This window comes from Rhinatrema bivittatum, chromosome 3 (genome assembly GCF_901001135.1).
Source record: "Rhinatrema bivittatum chromosome 3, aRhiBiv1.1, whole genome shotgun sequence".
Taxonomy (NCBI): Eukaryota; Metazoa; Chordata; class Amphibia; order Gymnophiona; family Rhinatrematidae; genus Rhinatrema; species Rhinatrema bivittatum.
The window spans coordinates 450,705,171-450,723,825 of NC_042617.1; the positions used below are offsets into that span (position 1 = coordinate 450,705,171).

Consider the following 18,655-nt stretch of genomic DNA (forward strand, 5'->3'; position numbering starts at 1 on the left):
AGTGAGGGAGGGAGAAAGAGGAGGAAAAGAAAGTTGGAAGCTGATAGTGGTGACAGCTATAATCGGGCAGATGGGAGTATGGAGGGAAGGCAAGCAGCAACATTGGGAAGGCAGGAAAGAGGTAGGTAGTGGCAGCTGATGGGAGGGAGGCAGAGGGTGGCAGTCAACTGCAATAGTACGAGTAGGCGAGAGGGTGGATGAAGGCAACAGCAGTTTTGATAGGTGGACACAAGGGAAAAACAGCCAAAGGCAAATTAGCATCAGGGAGGTGCATGGTAGGGCCAAATGGTTGGCAAGCAGTCACATTTTTGAAATACTGTTACTAATAATTGTAGCCGCTAGTCACACTATAAAAAATGAGACTTGTTTTGATATGTGATAATAGAAAGTTTGCATCTTGTCCCTCACTGATATGTATATTGTTTCACAGAAACCAATATCAGCTGCTTCTCTAAAAGCAAATATTAATTTTAAATACTGCCTTACTTTTTGCAGTGTCCACACCAGGGGGCAAAAAACTCCACCAACCAAACATCATCACTATTAAGGACAGTCTTGTCGAAATTATCATCATTCAACTCAATGACATCCTTCTTGCTGCCTGCTCCATTTTCTCTGCCTCCCTGTAAAAGAGGAATGACTTAGTTAACATTTCAACAAGGACAGAAATTCCTATTGGTCTTTTAAACGTACTTATTTATTTAAAAACTTTTCTATACCGCCATTTAGTAATGCACCATCACAACGGTTTACAATTAGGCACGTAAATAAGTCTGGTTTGGTTTATGAATTATCTAGAGGGTGCCAATAAATGTTTCGGTTACATGTTTCAATAATATACTCTAGCAGTCACTGAATCTTATGGTGTTCAGCTGCCAGTGCTTTTGAGCACATTTAAAGAGGCAGCAAGATGAGAAGTTTGGGAATGTTTTTGCTTCCTGCCTTTAGTTCTAGTTAACCTCACAGCAGATTGTTTCTTCTTAATGCAATAAAGCTAATAAACGTATATGGCTTTCCAAAATGCATAATTCTTAAAGCCGCAGATTCTTGTTTTGTTTTTTGGGTGGAGGATTTTGGAACATAAGATATAAATAATTATTTTTGCTTGCCTTTGTATGAACAACATCCTGCGGAAAATATTTCCAGGTTCCACATTTGGATGTGCCTAGCATATGATGCTGTAATTTCAATTCTGACCTTCATCCCCCTAACCATTGTCACAAGGACACAAAATCCAGCAAAAATACCACAATATGCAAGATATAAAGATGGCCATTTTGTGATAAACTATAGTCTTAATAAAGATATCAGTAGGATTCCTGGGGCATGAGTCCAAAATCCCAGTGTGCATATGAGTTTGCAAGTCATTTTTCCACCCTGCATCTCATTTACTCAAATGGAATCAAAGCCAAATTTAAGATGAAAGCACCAAATAAGCAGTGGAAGGAGAGCAAGGGGTTTCCTCTTTCCCATCCCCTTGAAAAGCAAAAAGCTGCATGGACAGTTCCAGTTTTTGGACACATTCACAATTTGGCACCCAAGGCACGTGCCTTTGCCCAAATCCAGCTCTAAGTGTAACTGCATTATTATTGACAAAAGACAGCCCATATTGGATGGCAGATTCAAAGTAATAGAAAAATATATACCACCGTCATGGAATATCTCACACAGGGAACCAAATACAAATAAAGTCAGGAGAATCAATAGAATAAAGAAATGTTCATATTCAAAGGAGATTAATCTTAAGGAGCATTAAAAATCGCCTAGAGAGGCTAATAATTTGCTCCCAATGTATTCTGGCTTCGTGTTTTAATTATCTGTCTCAATGTTCTTATTGTTCTATATAAATCAGAGAATCCTTTTTTGGAAAAAATGTTTTTGTGGTAATTAAATAAAGTGCACTTATCTTACATAAATTGCAAAGAATTCACTTTGCTGGAGATTCTATGTATCACATATAGTTGAGTAATTAGCTTTCATTGTTATTATGAGCACCAGCATAAAGGAATTCATTATTCAAAAATGTAAACCCTTCTCTTCACAGCAATTTAGGCAAGCATACCAAGTAAATTCATAGCGTGCCTCAGCTACATGTGTTCTGTACTCCAGCTAGTAGCTGAGGCACGCTATAAATTTACTAGGTATGCCTGTCTTAAGTGCCTTCTAGTCTTCCTGTTCTTCGAATGTTTTGCCAGACATCACCTGAGGAGGGCAACCTTCTACTATTCTATTACAGATACATGGCTCATTTATATGTGGAAATGGAATATAGTTGCAGATTAAATAGTATATCTAGAAACAAATCAGAAAACCAAACTTTCCAGTGTGTAAAAAATCCTTAATTCCTAGCCTCAGGCTGGTTAATGGTGTTATTCGCAAGTGATAAGAGCTAGTTTGCTTACCTTAAAATGGTGTTTTCCATAGATAGGAGGAAGAATTAGCCAGGACATGAGGGGCAATGTCATCTGACAGCAAAGAACGGACTTCTCTCTCTGCTAGTACAGCTTTTGCTCTAAGCCTGTGCAGGAATTCCTGCGCGGTTATTGCCTCATGAGTCCACCTCAGTTAATTTTAGGGCTAACCTAGCTAGGTAGTCAACTTGCCAGGGAGGCAAGTAAGTATTTAGTATGGCTAATTCATTCTATCTACAGAAAATAACTTTTACAGTAAGAAAAATTGCTTTTTCTGTCAAACAGGGCTAAATTAGCCATGACATGTGGGGAGTCCCAAGCTGAGGATTGCAATGGAGTGTTTTGAGTACGTAATCCAGTCCCCACTCTCCTTAGTAGACTACTGAATGAACAGGGTACACAAAACTGTCTTACTGGCACTCTTAGAGAGATTATCCAAACAGTAATAGGATGCAAATAAGTTTACTGACAACCATGTTGCAGATATCTTTGAGTAGTACTGCTCGTAAATGACCCACTGAAACAGTCATGGGTCTGACTTGATGAGCTTTGATGGTATCTGTAATTTGAATACAGCCTAGAGTGTAGCAGTGTGCAATGCCAGATAGACAATGTACATTTGGCCACTGCTATGCTTAGTCTCTTTGGATTGTAGGAGACAAAGAGCTGTGAAAGCCATTCCCAGACTAAGGGTAAGCCGATTATGAGGCAGAGTTCTTTTCTTGTAGTATTCCAAGGCCCTTTTAAAGCCTAAGAGATGAAGGGCCTGTTCACCTTCATGAGAATGTGGCCTCGGGAAGAATGCAGGTAACACAATGGATTAATATGAAAAGGGGATACTACGTTTGGTAGAAACTTAGGGCGCGTGTGGAGTACTACTCTATTGTAGAAGAATTGCATATAAGTTCTCAGACTTCTGGCTGACATTTACATTTATTGCATTTATAAACCGCCAACACTAAAAAAGCCTAGGCGGTGAACATAAAAACACACAATGTAAATAAAAAATAGAAAACACATTTAAAATCAAAATGTGTTGCATAAAAACAAAAATAAAAAAATAAAAACAGTAACTTGAAAACAAAAAATTAATATGAATAATAATCAAATAGGTAAAATATGATATGATAAAATTAACCATAAGCTAGATTAAATTAAAAGGTCTTAATGAGTTTTCTAAATTGAGGAAGAGAATCAAAGTCTGATTTCAATTGGGAAAGAGTTCCATAGAGTTGGTGCTGCTACGGAGAAGGCGCATTTGCGAGTAGTGCTGAGTTTGGCAAATTTTTGGAGATGGGACATCAAGTAAACCTCTTTATGAAGAACGAAGTAATCCGGCGGGCTGGTAAAATTTGAGGATAGCATTAGCCCAGTGACATTTTTGCTCATTGAGAAACTTGTATACAAGCATTCTGATTTTGTATTTAATGCGTTCGTTGATGGATAGCCAATGTAAATCTATTAAAGTAGGAGTGATGTGTTCATATCATTTGGTACCAGAGATGAGGCGAGCAGCAGAATTTAATAGAAGTTGTAGAGATTTGATATGTGTTTGAGAAATGCCAGTGTATAAGCTATTGCAGTAGTCAATTTGGAAAATGGATGCCTAAAGCATAGTGTGAAAGTCTGATGAATGTAATCGTTTTTTTTGACATTAGTGAGTACAATCCTGTAAAATCCTTGCAAAATGACATGCTTAATTTGAGAACGGAAATAGAGAATGCTGTCGATAAGAAAACCTAAACTAATAATATGTGTCTGAATGGGATAAGACTGACCTCCTAAACTTATGGATTTTTCGTTGAAGGTTGAGCGAGGACAGAGTATGACTAGGAACTCAATTTTGGAAATGTTTAGTGATAACTTGTTGTGTTTGAACCAGGAGATAATAGTGGAAAAACAGATTATGAAGATCATCTAAAGTGTGCTGCCATGATGATTCAATGCCAATAACAAATTGCATGTATGTCATCGGCATACAGTTTGTAACACGTAGTCAACGAGGAAAGAATTTTGCAGATACATAAGTATATGTTAAAGAGGGCAGAAGAGAGAGCTGAGCTGTGGAACACCAGTTTTGATATGTGAATGAGAAGAAACTTCAAGGTTGAACTGAATACACTGAGATAGATATGAACGGAACCGTGTTAGAACTGTCCCATTAAGGCCAAACACCTGTAGACGATACAGTAGGATATGATAGACTATATCAAAGGCTGAAGAAATGTCTAGAGAGAGACAAGCAGATATTGTCAGCCAGAATCAATGCCACATCTGAGTGTATCTATCAGACAAGAGAAGAAGTTCGGTATTCAAACCATGTCTGAAGCCATATTAGTGAGGGTCAAGTCAGTCATGTCTGTCTAGATCTGGGAGTTGTGTCAGTACTACAGATTAAAAAAAATTTTAAATGAAGGGTAATGCTGAAATCTGTCTGTAATTTGTTGGTTCAGTTGGATCAAGGATTTTTTTTTTAAGGTGTGGACAAACTGCCTGTTTCAGAGAAGCGGGGTTCGTTCCTTCATTAAAGGGAGAGATTAGTCAATTTGGAGATGATGGGAGCAAGAATATTACTGCAGGCTTTGAAGAGTGAAATGGGGCAGGGTGCTGCCAGACAGAAGGTATTGTTTGTTTTAGTAATGAGATTTTCTACTTCTAAGGTTGAGACATACTCGAAATTTTCCCAAAGAGAATTAATGATTGGTTCCAGACTAGTGTACCACTGGGGCACTGAAAAGAAGGGAGGACAGTTTTTCTATTTTGAGATTGAAAGCAATTGAAAAAGAATTAGCAGTTAGGGTAGAAGAGGTGCAGGTTTGTGATGGACAAGGATCTGAAAGCCTTCTAACTATGGCAAACAGAACCTTTGGGTTGTATCCAATTTTATAGATTTTTTTGGGAAAAAAAGTCTTTCGTAGCCGCGTTGATGGAGGATTGAAAAGTGATGATGAGTGAGCGAAAAGATTGTGCATATTCAGATGTCTGTGTTTTTTTCCATCTTCGTTCCGCTTTTCTGAGAAGCTGGCGTGTGAGAACAATGATTTGGGATTTTAGACAAGGTGAAAGGTGGATTTCGAGTGATTAAGCGACTTAAGTGGAGCTACTTCAGTTAGGCCGGAATTGAGGAAGGTATCCCATTCCTGTACTGCATCTTGGATGTTATGAAAGGATGCAGAGGCTAAGAGAGGTGAGATAGTGGCAATGAATTTATCAATATCAATAGGACCATGGTGGAGCTGTTGTGAAAAGTTGGGTATGGAATTTGGTTTTGGGACTACACCAGGAAGACGAAACAATGAGAAAATGATCTAATCAGGGCATTGGTGTGATGTTTATGGTTTGAGAAGAATGAAAAAGTAGATTTGTTGAAAAAACGAGTTTCAACATGTGTCCGCGTTTATGAGTGGGGGCTTTGATCATTTGAGACCATCCAAGAGAAGACAGAATTTGCAGAAGAAGATTGCAAGAGGGAGAAAGAGGAGTTGCGTCAGCATGCAAAATTAAAGTCACCAAGAATTACTATTTTATTAAGATCAAATTTGGAGAGAAGTAGTTGTTCAAAGAATGGAGAAAGGTCAACAGATAATTTCGGAGGAGCATAAACTAAGCAAATGTTAATATCATTTAGTGAAACAATGATCATTTCAAGGAGGGAGTTACCATTTAAGTTTTGAACTTTAACATGCCATTTTGATTTATGGAAAATTAGAAGTCCCCCGCCATGTTTTCTGGAGCATGGCTGGGAGATGACAGAGTAATTGGGAGGACATAGTAAATTTAACACAGTATGATCACAGTCTAACAACCATGATTCTGTAAAGCAAATAGAAGTCTAGCTGTTCAGTATGTATGACATCATGGATTAAATGAGATTTGCTTTTGACAGAATGAGCATTAAGGAGTGAAAAGGAAATCTGAGCAGGAGAGCTATGGCTGGTAGAGTTTGTTAGAGAGATTTAACGAGGTCAAGTAAACTTACTGTGACGTTGAGTGAACATGAAGTTACCATAGTGACCTTGACCCAAAATTTGAAATAGAAAACTCTTTTGTGGGAAGGGTAAAGCAGAGTTGCTTACCTGTAACAGGTATTATCCCAGGACAGCAGGATGTAGTCCTCACATATGGGTGACGTCACTGAATGGAGCCCTATCACGGAAAACTTTGTGTCAAAGTTTCTAGAAACATTTCATTGGCAATGAGCATGCCCAGCATGCCATTATCCCTCAAGCCACAGGGGTCTGCCTTCAGTCTTGTTTGTAGCAATAAGTGAGAGCGAAAAATAAAAATAAACATTTTGGACCCAACTCCGTGGGGTGGTAGGTGGGTTTCGTGAGGACTACATCCTGCTGCCCTGGGATAACACCTGTTACAGGTAAGCAACTCTGCTTTATCCCAGGATAAGCAGGATGATAGTCCTCACATATGGGTGATTAGCAAGCTACAGGCTGAGTCATATTTGTTGCAGCCCAACAGCATACAACAGGCACAACAACTGGTGTACTGTTGGAAAAAATGAGGCAGCTGGAAATCACAGCAGGTTGGATGTGGAAGGAGTTGGGGTTATACTGGAAATAAGTTCTTTAAGACAGACTGTCTGAAGGCTGAATCTTGTAGTCCTTCCTTGTCCAAGCAGTAATGAGCTGCAAATGTGTGAAGAGAGCTCCATGTTGCAGCCTTACAAATGTCAGCAATTGGTACTGAACGATAGTGTGCTACTGAGGTTGACATTGCTCTTACTCGTCCCTGGAGAGGAAGGCCTGCTTTTTCATAGCAGAACTCTATACAATCTGCTAGTCAGTTGGAGAGAGTTTGTTTGCCCACTGCCAAACCCGGTTTGTTTTTGTCAAAAGAAAGAGCTGGGTGGATTTTCTAAGGACTGCAGTGCGCTCTAGGTAATATATTAGCGCACATTTACAGTCTAAAGTGTGTAAAACCCTCTCGCCCTGGTGAGAGAGGTCTTGGGAAGAATGTGGGCAAGATAATGGACTGGTTCAAGTGAAAGTCTAATCACTTTGGGAAGGAATTTAGGGTGAGTACGGAGGACCACTTGTCATGTAGGAACCTGGTATAAGGTGAGTATGTTACAAGTGCTTGTAACTCACTTTCTAGCAGATTAATAGCTACTAGAAAGAAAACTTTCCATGTAAGAAATTTAATATCACAGGAATATATGGGCTCATAAGGAGAACGCACGAGCCTTGATAGTACTACATTAAAGGTCCCATTCTGTGACTGGTGGCCATAAAGGGGGTTTTAGCTGAATTAAACCTCTCATATACCTACTGACAAGAGGTTGCGCTGAAATCGGGGCATCCCCAATTCCTTTGTGGTAAGCTGAGATGGCACTCAGGTGCACTCTTACCGACGAAGTCTGGAGACCAGAATCTGAAAGGTGCCAGAGATAGTCCAATAAAGATGATATGGTGTAGGAAAAGGGGTCAATACTTTTCTGCATGCACCATGTGGTGAATCTTTTCCACTTACAATAAGATTTTCGTGTGGAAGGTTTTCGTGAAGCTACAAGCACTTGAGACATTAGTTGAAAGTGAGTGGTTGGAGGATCAAGTTTTCAACATCCAGGCTGTGAGAGATAAGATCTGAAGGTTGGGATGGTGCAGCCGGCCCTGATCCTGTGTTATTAGAGTGGGTGCTGAGCTCAGGTGAATTGGTTCTCTGATCGAGAGGTGAAGAAGTATGGGAAACCATACTTGTCGAGGCCAATGGCTATGAATATCATTGACTCTTTGTCCTGTTGGAGCTTCATTAGAGTTTTGGCTATTAGCGGTATCGGGGGACATGCATATAGAAGGCCTGAATTCCAGGGATGAGCAAAGGTGTCCATGGCTAACTGGTTTCTCTGTTTGTGCCGGGAGCAAAATTTGTCCACTTTGTGATTCAGTTCGGATACAAAGAGGTCTATTGTTGGTTGACCCCAGCATTGGAATATTCTGGATGTTACCAAAGTATCTAGGGACCACTCGTGGGGATGGAACTGATGACTGAGGCGATCTGCAACTACATTGTGTATGCCTGCTAGATAAGTGGCCCGGAGAAATATGGAATGTGTCAGGGCCCAGACCCAAATCTGCACAGCTTCTTGGCAGAGGAGATAAAAGTCTGTGCTTCCTTGTTTGTGCAGGTACCACATGGCAACTGTGTTGTCTGTTTGTAATAGAACAGTCTTGTGTGAAAGGCAGTCCTTGAATGCAGAGAGCATAACGTATAGTTTGAAGCTCCAGGAAGTTGATTTGAAATGTTGCTTCGAGTGTTGTCCAAGTACCTTGAGTCTGAAGATTGTCCATATGTGCTCCCCAACCTAAGGTGGATGCATCTGTGGTTAAGGTTATTTGTGGAACTGGTTGCTGGAAGGGTAGGCCTGCTGTCAAGTTGTTCGTGTTTGTCCACCAGAAGAGAGGAACGTAACTGGTGGGTTATTTGAATCGGAGATAACAGTGGTTGAAAGGTTTGGAACCACTGTGATCTCAAAGTCCATTGCTTTATTCTCATGACTAATCTGGCCATAGGAGTGATGTGGACCATGGAAGCCATTTGGCCCAGCAGTATTAGGAATTGATAGGCTGAGGCTGTTTGCTGTGCGCGCAGAGATGCAGCTAGCCTGGAGAGCGTATCTGCGCAGTCGATTGCCAGGAAGGCCTTTGAAACTGTGGTTTCCAACTCCGCTCTGATGAACTGTAGGAGGCGAGATTGAGTTAGGTGGGATGTTTGGTAGTTGATAAATCCCAATGAGTGAAGCAGATTGATAATGAGTTTGAGAGCGTCGAGAGCTCCTTGTTTGGATTGGCTCTTGATGAGCCAGTCGTCCAGATAAGGAAAGACGTGTATGCTTTCTTTGCGTAGATGGGCCACAGCTACTGCTAGACACTTTGTGAATACACAGGGTGCAGAGGCCAGTCTGAAAGGCAGAACCCGGTATTGAAAGTGTTTATGTCCCATTAGGAAACTCAGGTACTTGCAGTGAGGTGGGAATATTGGAATGTGAGCGTAAGCGTCTTGAAGATCCAGAGATCACAGTCAATCTCCTGTTTGAAGAAGGGGGAAGCATGGGGCCTAAGGACACCATCCTGAATTTTTCTTTTCGTAGAAATTTGAGATTTCAGAGGTCTAAGATGGGGCAGAGGTCTCCTGTTTTCTTTGGAATGAGAAAATAGTAGGAGCAGAATCCTCTGCCCTGCTGAGGTCGAGGAACAGGTTCCACAGCCCTGGCACTCAGGAGGGTGGATAATTCTGTTTCTAAAAGAGTGGTATGATCTTTGTGTATCCAGAGGGAGTTTGGTGGGGAATCTCTGGGTACTGTGAGAAAATCCAGATGGTAGCCTTGTGTTATAATGGATAGTACCCATTGGTCTGTGGTAATGTTTGTCCAAATGGGTAGAAAATAAGAGACCCGGCCTCAGACTGGTAGATTTTAATTTGGATTTTTGGAGAGGCTGCTGTTCTCTGGGAGTTTTTCAAAACCTAGATGCTTGGCCTGTCTGAGGGGGGAGGCTGAGATCTGGATGCCTTTGGTTGCCTGGGATGACCTCTTTGGGATGGCCTTGTCTTGCCACGAGGAGCTGGTGGATAATATCTTCGTGGTCGAGAGAATGGCTTTCTTGTATCTTTCCTGGATGGGCGTCTTGGCAGAAGATGGAATTTCTGCAGTAATGGAGAGTTGGCGCAGAGTTTCGTTATGATCTTTCAGCTGCGCAACTGCATCTTGCACCTTTTCTCCAAACAAGTTCTCATCAGTGCAAGGAAGGTCATCTAATTTTTCTTGGATCTCAGGCCTGAGGGTGGATGCCTTCAACCATGCCCATCTTCTAGCACTAATGCCAGTGGCTGCCATTCTGGAGGATGTCTTGAATGAGTTGTAGGCCGTACGTACCTCGTGCTTCCCAGCTTCAAGAACTTTGTGTATGATGGAAGTGAAGGTGTCTTGATGTTGTTGTGGAAGAGTCTCTGAATTCTTGAATCTGCTTCCACAAATTTCTCTAGTATTGCGTCATGTATAATTGGTATGAGGCAATTCTCGATAAGAGCATGGAACATTTTACGTCCTAAGTTGTCCAAGAATTTTTGCTCTTTCCCAGGAGGTGAACATGAATGAGGACGAATCCTCTGATCTTTTTTGCGCAGACTCTACCACAACAGATTGATGGAAACCAGGTATGTGTTGCACCAAATATGTGGCATCTGTCCTTCTGTTTACCAGTGGAACAGTGCAGGGATGCTCCTAAAGGGAATGTTGGAGGTCAACCAGCACTTCATGTACTGGTATGGTGATTATCTCTTTGGGACATCAAAAAATTGAAGGACCTCTAAAGTCCTATGTCTTGTATCCGCTTCTGTTGGAAAGGGATAGTTTCTGACATTTCCTTCACAAAGTTTGAGAAGGAGAGGGCCTCAGATGGTGATTTTCTCCTTTCTTCTGGTTGAGATGGGTCAGATAAGATATTCTCAGTAGAGGAACTGGTGTCTACATCCTCCCAGGTATCTGATAAGGTGCGTGGAGGAGGACTGGAAGGAGGAAGGGAGAATGGCATAGATGGATGTAAGGTTTTCGATGGATCCATCGATGGTTTCTGTTTGTCTTGGTGGCATCGATGGCAATGGATGCGGCATCGATGGAAGAGTCGGACATCTTGATCCCGAGAGTCCTGACGGTCCTGGTATCGGCTGAGGCATCAATGGCTGTGGGTCAGAGTATGTGCCTTCGTTGTTCGAAAAGCCCGGAATCGGTATCGGGTCTGTCGGATGTTTGATCGGTTCCTTCGGCATTGATGGAGCAGGTTGCGTCGGTAGAACACCGATCAAAGTATCAAGCTTAGTCAGCAGTGGTGTGAGAATCGATGGCTCCGGCATCGGTGGTGGTGTTGGAACCGGCACTGGTGGATGTAACTCTGAAGGCATAGATGACTGCCTGGCGGATAAATCCATCCAGTTCCTCCCGTATAGCTGATGAAGACAAAGCAGCTACAGGGGGTGGCAGAGTAGGAAAAACTGGCTCCTCCACAGATCCCTGTGGGGGCACAGTACCCGGCACGAATATCGGTGGGGATTGCCTTGGACTTTGAGGTGTCGAAGGCATAGATAGCTCCTCTACCCTAGTCCTCTTCGGGGGCGGTTTAATAGCCATCGAACCTGCTCCAAAATCGGATCCAGCACCGGGTGTTTCTCGATGTCTGTGTTTTTCCTTGGTGTTCGGTTCTATCACTGAAGCAGCTTAGTCACGATTTCAATGGAGACAGGGATGGTTGGTCACCACTACCCTCATGTATTCGGCAGATTTTATTATTAACTTCTTGGAAACACCTGCCGGTGAAGATTGCACTGATGTTGACGGGAGCAGCTGTATTTTAAACAGATGCTCCATCTTTTCTAGATGGGCCCATCTACCTTTTGATGTCATTTCGGTGCATTGAGGACATGAAGAAACATTATGTCCTGTGCCAAGGCATAAAACGCAGTCTATGTGGGGATTGGTGATAGACATCGTAAGAGGGCAGTTTGGGCATTTTTTGAAACCGGTTGCCATAATGACAAAAAAAATTAAGGCCGGACAGCTGTTGACGGCCTTCAGGCACCGAGTAACAGTGAGAGCGGTATTGCTGCAAATAAGTATTGTACTCACCGATCGAAGAAAATTGAAACCGAGAATGGGAGACTCCTATGAGGGGATATTTTTCTGAGGAAATTAACACTTTTTTTCCATAAGGAAATGTGTGAGGAATCACACAGGGCTCCTAACCGAGAGGCAAATTGCAGCACAGAAAAAAAAAGAGAGAATGAAAGGAGACTCCTGTGGCTCGAGGGATAATGGCATGCTCAGTGGGCCAGTCAAAAGTTTCTAGAAACTTTGACAGAAAGTTTTCCGTGATAGTGCTCCGTCCAGGGACGTCACCCATATGTGAGGACTATCATCTTGCTTGTCCTGGGATAAAAGACATTTTGAGCACTCGGCAGTACCTGACACGCACAAAGGAGCTCCTTCGTGCGTGCCCTCCCGGCGCGCAGTGCCTCCGGCATCCCTGGCTGGCTTTTTAGGCATCTGGACAGGTGACATCACGGGGTGGGGCTAATCGCCACTACGGTACATGAAGCCAGAGGGGATAGCAGACAGTCCTGGGTCTCTCTCCCTGCGGAGCTAGGATGGCAGCAAGAACCCTCACAAGTAGGGAGAGACAGTGTTGAAGACTGGAGCTTTGGGTATCTGCCTCCTCCCCTCTGCTATCAGCTGAATTCCACGTCTTGGGCTGTGTATACTCCAGTCCTTCCCCTCCAGACAAGAGCCCTCTACTCCAGCTAGCAGGTGGTGTGGAAGGTTGGACAGGATTGGGGAGGGGTCCTGGAGCAGGTTGCTCTCATGTCAGTTCCAAACTCATCCACTCCTGTCCTCCACTGTTACTGATTTCAAGGAACATAAAAAAAAACAAACAGAAAACAAAAAACTTTCCATGTCAGAAACCTGAACAAAGCAGACTTCAATGATTCAAATGGCGGTTCATGAGTTGTGCTAGAACCACGCTCATGTCCCATGGTACAGATGGTTTTACAACTGGAGGTTTAATATGCTATATGCCTTTCATGAATTTGGATACTAAGGGATGAGTGGAGATTGGCTTACCCTCTGATTGGGTATGGTAAGCATGCATCTCCATGCCATAGCAGCTAACATGAATGAAATAGCAAGAACTGAAGTAGAAAGAGGCAGGAGAATGGATCTAGGGCCTTCTGCTCACACCACATGGAAAACCTCAGCCACTTTCTAGTGGAAGGCTTTCTAGAAGCCACTACAACCTGAGACAACTTCTGAAAGATTGAGTGGTTGCAACACTAACCTCTCAACATCCAGGCTGTGAGCAACAGGGCGGATGTATCAACCTACCTCGATCTTGCGTGATGAGATCTGGGAAAATCCCCAGATTGATTGGCCTCCAGACGGAACACTCCTGGTTTCCACTCCTGCAGATCTGTCTTGGCCAATAAGGGGCTATGAGTATCATAATCCCCTTGTCCTCACAAAGCTTCAGTAGTCTTCGCTACTAAGGGAAACAGAGAATATACGTGTACAGAAGTATTTTGCCCAAATGTTGGGCAAGGGCGTCTGAAGCTGGTTTCTCGTCTGTTCTGTACAGGGAGTAGAACTGATGCAGATTCCTGTTGCAAAGGGACATGCAGAGATCCATGTCCAGGCTCCCCCAGGGTTGGATTATCTGATTCACAACCTGCAGGGTCAGGGACTATTCGTGGGGCCTGAATGCATGACTCGATCTGTCCACTAACACATTCTCCATTCTGGCCAAGTACATGGCTCTGAGCACCATCCTATGGAACAGGGCCCATGACCAGATTTGAACTATTTCCTGACACAGGAATTACGACCCTGTATCTCCCTGCTTGTTGACATACCACATTGCCACTTGATTGTTTGAATCAGAACAGCTTTGTTGGACAGCCAATCTCTGAAAGCCTATAGCTCATTTCTCATCGCCCGAAGCTCCAGGAAATTAATTTGGCAACAACTTTCCTGGGCAGACCAGAGGTCCTGGGTGCTGAGCCCATCTACATGAGTTCCCCAGCCCAGGGTGGACACATCTGTGGTTATGACTATTTGGGTCCTTTTAAAGAGAACCCCCGTTCCAGATTCTAAAGTACCCGCCACTAGGACAAAGAGTCCCAATGGGGCGAGGTGACTGATGCGATCCTGGAGGATCTGCATGGCCTGGCACCACTGTGGCCTCAGGATCCACTGGGCCATGTGCATGTGCAATCGTTAAGGGAGTAACATGGGTGGATGTGGCCATATGGCCCAACAACCTCAACATGTGCCATGCTGACACCTGCTGGCTCTGCTGAAACTCTGCTGCGATTTTCATCAAAGTAATGGCCCTCTGACAAGGCAGGAAGGCCTTGGCCTGAGCCGTATGTAGCAGGGCTCCTGCGAAGTCCAATTGAAGTGAAGGGCTGAGGTGGGACTTTGGATAGTTGCTGACGAACCCTAGTGACTCCAACAACTGGATAGTCAAGTACATGGACCCGAGAGCCCCTGCCTGAGATGTGCTCTTGACCAACCAATCATCCAGATAAGAGAAGACACACTCCCAGCCTGTGGAGGTGTGCCGCCACCAGAGTCAGGTATTTTATCAAGACCCATGTGGCGGATGCTGGCCCAAACAGCAACATCCAATACTGGAAGTGCTTTTTTCCCCCACCACAAATCAGAGATACTTCCGGTGACTTGGGAAGATCTTAGTGTGCGTACATGTCCTTTAGATAGAGGGAGCATAGCCAGTGCCCTTTTTACAATGGGGGGGGGGGGGGCAAGGTGACCAGGGAAACCATCTTGAACTTTTCCTTTTTGATAAATCTGTTCAAGGCCCTTAGGTCCAGGATGGGATGGAGTCATAGAAACATAGAAATGATGGCAGAAGAAGATCAAACGGCCATCCAGTCTGCCCAGCAAGCTTTCGCACTTTTTTTTTTCTCTCTCATACTTATCTGTTACTCTTGGCTCTTAGTAACCTTTTTTATTCTATTTCCCTTCCACCCCCGCCATTAATGTAGAGAGTAGTGTTGGAACTGCATCTAAGTGAAATAGCTTAATTAGTTAGGGGTATTAACCACCGCAATAAGCAAGTTACACCCATGCTTATCTGTTTATCCAGACTAGGTAATTCAGTCTTTGTTGGTTGTTGCCTGAATATAGATCCATGTTTCTTCATTCCCCCCTGCCACTGAAGCAGAGGGCTATGCTTTATATGCATTGAAAGTGAATTGAAAGAGTCCTCCTGTTTTCTTTGGAATCATGAAGTACCTGGAGTAAAAACGCTGCCCTCTCTGCCCTGGTGGAACAGGCTCGACCACTCTCACTGTTAAGAGGGAGGAGAGCTCCATTAGTAGTAGGTATGTGCAATCGTTTTTTTGACATTAGTGCATGCTAACAAAACAGTCATTTTTTGTTAGTGCACACTAACTCCCATTAGTGCGCACTAAGCCGAAAAACAAATTTTCACGAAAAAAAAAAAGATCCGCAGGAATACGAGATTTTCCCTTGGCCACACGAACCTGAAAGCGGAAACGATCGGGCACCCGATGCACATCTCTAATTAGTAGTACCTCCTGATGTTCTACAGCCCCCAAAACAGACCAAGGGCAATTTAGTGGGGTACCCAATAGGTTCAATTGGTACCCTTGAAGGACGATGGAAAGAACCATGATTAGTCTAAAGTTATACTGGGCCACTGGTTCGCAAAGAATCATAGCCTGCCCCCAACCGGCAGATCCATTGCACCGGGTACGGGTAACTGGACTACACTTTATGGCCCAGTCAAAACCCCATCCCTGGAATTGAATGAGGTGCTGGATGGCCTTGGGGGCTCTCTGCTGCCTGGCATGGCTGCGGGAGGTCTGATGTTGCTAACAAGAGTGAGGGGGCAGGGGATAGTACGTCCTCTTGCGAAAGAAAGAAAGACTTCTGCCCCGATCTTGCCGACCTCCTATCCGAGGATGATAGGTCCAGAGTGCTGGCAGAGCATTGTTGGAGGGTTTCATGGTGGTCCTAGAGCTGGACCACAGCATCCCTCACCCTATCTCCGAAGAGATTCTCCCCAGTACACAGCTCGTCCCTGAGTCTTTCCTGTACCTCAGGTCGGAGATCCGCCATTCTGCGGATACAGATTCTCATTGTAGAGACTCTCTATGTTGTCTCCACATCGTAGGTCGCTTGGATCTTGTGCTTCCTGCACTCCAGGCCCTTATGCACAGCGATATGAAGGTGTCCTACTGCTGCTGAGGCAACTGCTTGGCCACCTCCTGCATCTGCTCATGTAGAGCTGGTAGGAAACTATGCAGGCAATGAGCATTGCTGCCTGAAAAACCTCTCCCCCAAGAGAGTCCACCACTCTGTGAGACCTTCCCAGAGGTGCTGAGGAATGGGTCTGAGACCACTTGGTTGTCTTGACAGAAGATTTGACTACCACCGACTAGTGGGGAAGCTGTCACTTATCGAACCTGGGAGCCTTCTGGACGATGTAAACCCAGGCAGCCTTCTTATTCATGGGAGGCACCATGAGAGGGTGTTCCCACATCAACAGCAATAACTCCTTAAGATTGTTGTGTACCGAAACCGCCACGATCTCCTTAGGAGGCTCCATGAACTGGAGGATTTCAAGAATTTATGCCTGGCATTCTCCTCTGTCAGTAATTAAAATTGAATTGCCTCCACCATCACCCACAAACACTGCGAAGGTTGTGTCCTAAGGTGGAGAATATTCTGAGAGGAGACCTCAGAGCCATCAGAGGAAGTATCATCCCTCCAGGGGTCATAGAGGCCCTCATCCTCATTGAAATCGGCAAGGGATGGGGCCCTAGGAACTCAGCCTTCGTCCAGATATTCAGGCACTGGTGGAGCTGGATGAGGGACTGCAGACCTCTGCATCTCAGCCACCTTGGTGGAGCTTCCTCTTCTGATGAGCTGGCAACAACCACCGTATCGACAGGGGAGGCTGTGGTACCTTGATAGGCACTGACACCAGCCCAAAAACCAATGCCAACGCGCCAATAAGCACATAGAACTCCTCCAACAGCGGCTCCGGTGCAGTCTATGCCATGGGACAGATGCCCCACATTGCCTGCTCAACCACCAGTTGAACTTGCTGCTCAAGCTCCTCAAACACTACCGATGCCAATACTGACTGGGAGGAAGAAGGGGTAGCCAGATCCTCTCTGGAACTGAGAAGAGTATTGACGACTGCCATCAGGATCAGTGGATACAGTCACGGATCCCTGGAACCGATGGAAGACTGGTGCTCCTTTCCATGGGGTCACTTCGTGGTCATCACAACATGTGTTGGCACATCCCCATGCCTGGCACTATGCATCGATGAAGATCAATACCGATGTTTCTTTGGCTTCCCTTGATGCTTGGCACAGTCTTTCCCCAGTGCTGAAGTCAATGTTGAGGAACCAGACATCCTCTGCCTGGAGAAGCTTGACTGTGACCAGTCACTGACGGTCTTGACAATGGCTCAGTGTCCATCACTGCGGCTCCATGGTCTTTAGATGCCTATGCCACTGGCTCTATCTTCTCCAACCCGAAAATGTGCTCCATCTTATCAAGCCGAAGATGACATCCCTTCAGGGTCATCTGGACTTATCTGCGGCAACCCCAGATGTCATCTGATGTCCCCGGGCAGAGAATATATTCATCATGGGGATCTGTGATGAATATGGTCCTTTGGCACTGCTTGAAAGAAGACATGGCCATGACGGGACAAAATAAATGGGAAGCAAAATCAAAATAGATGGTGGTGGGCACCGAAGACCTGCCATTGCAAAGAATCAACAGCGAAAGGAAGCTTACCAATAGATGACAAAAATCCTGACTAGGAATACTACAGGGAGGACAGAGAGGGACCAGCATTGAATGCAGGAGAAAAAAAACACGCATTAAAATGAAAAACTGGAAAGTTTTCCAAAAGGTGCCAAAAAAGCCAAAAGTGAGCTCACAAACCATGATACTGCAGTTCCGCAGAAAAAGACTGAAGAGGGACCCACATGTGGACACTTGGTATAGGGTATGCTGGACACGGACCCCGTGTGGAAGCATGGTATAGAATGCTGGGCACACCCAGTGTGGCAAATCAAAGTTCTAGAAACTGACAAAGTTTTCCATGTCTGGGCTCCATCTGATGATGTCACCATGTGTGAGGGCTACTGTTCTGCTTGTCCTCAGAGAATTAGCTTGTTGACTACATTTTACAAATCTGTCAATGGATAAACATTCCTGAAAACTTTAAAAGAAAATTATTCCTTACCTGCTAATTTTCGTTCCTGTAGTACTTAGGATCAGTCCAGACCGTGGGTTATGTCCCCCGTCCAGCAGATGGAGTCAGAGCAAACTTCCAAGGGTGCTGACATATAAGCCTGTGCACCCCCTAGGGATCCTCAGTATCGAGAATATCAAAGCCCAGAGACAAAACACTTGACAGGAAAGTAGGATGGATCAAGCACCAATCAAATTGTAACCACATAAAACAAATAACCAATGCAACTTGCAAGGAGAACTGTGAAAGAACTAAGCAACAACACAAACATCAGGATGTAGGAGTGTGAGAGACAGGGGATAGAACGTACACGAGCAGGCGTCTGACCAGCACTTAGCAAACCCGGGTGGGCGTCTGGACTGATCCTAAGTACTACAGGAACGAAAATTAGCAGGTAAGGAATAATTTTCTTTTCCCTGT

At 44.3% G+C, this 18,655-nt stretch overlaps 1 protein-coding gene across 1 annotated transcript in view; it reads right to left on the minus strand.

Moving 5' to 3' along the window:
* PDIA6 (protein disulfide isomerase family A member 6) overlaps positions 1–18,655 on the minus strand; it is a 166,606-nt gene that overhangs the window by 60,872 nt on the left and 87,079 nt on the right. The window contains exon 6 of the mRNA XM_029595893.1: positions 487–623. Within this exon, the coding sequence (XP_029451753.1) occupies positions 487–623 (137 nt within the window). The remainder of the gene's footprint in view (positions 1–486; positions 624–18,655) is intronic.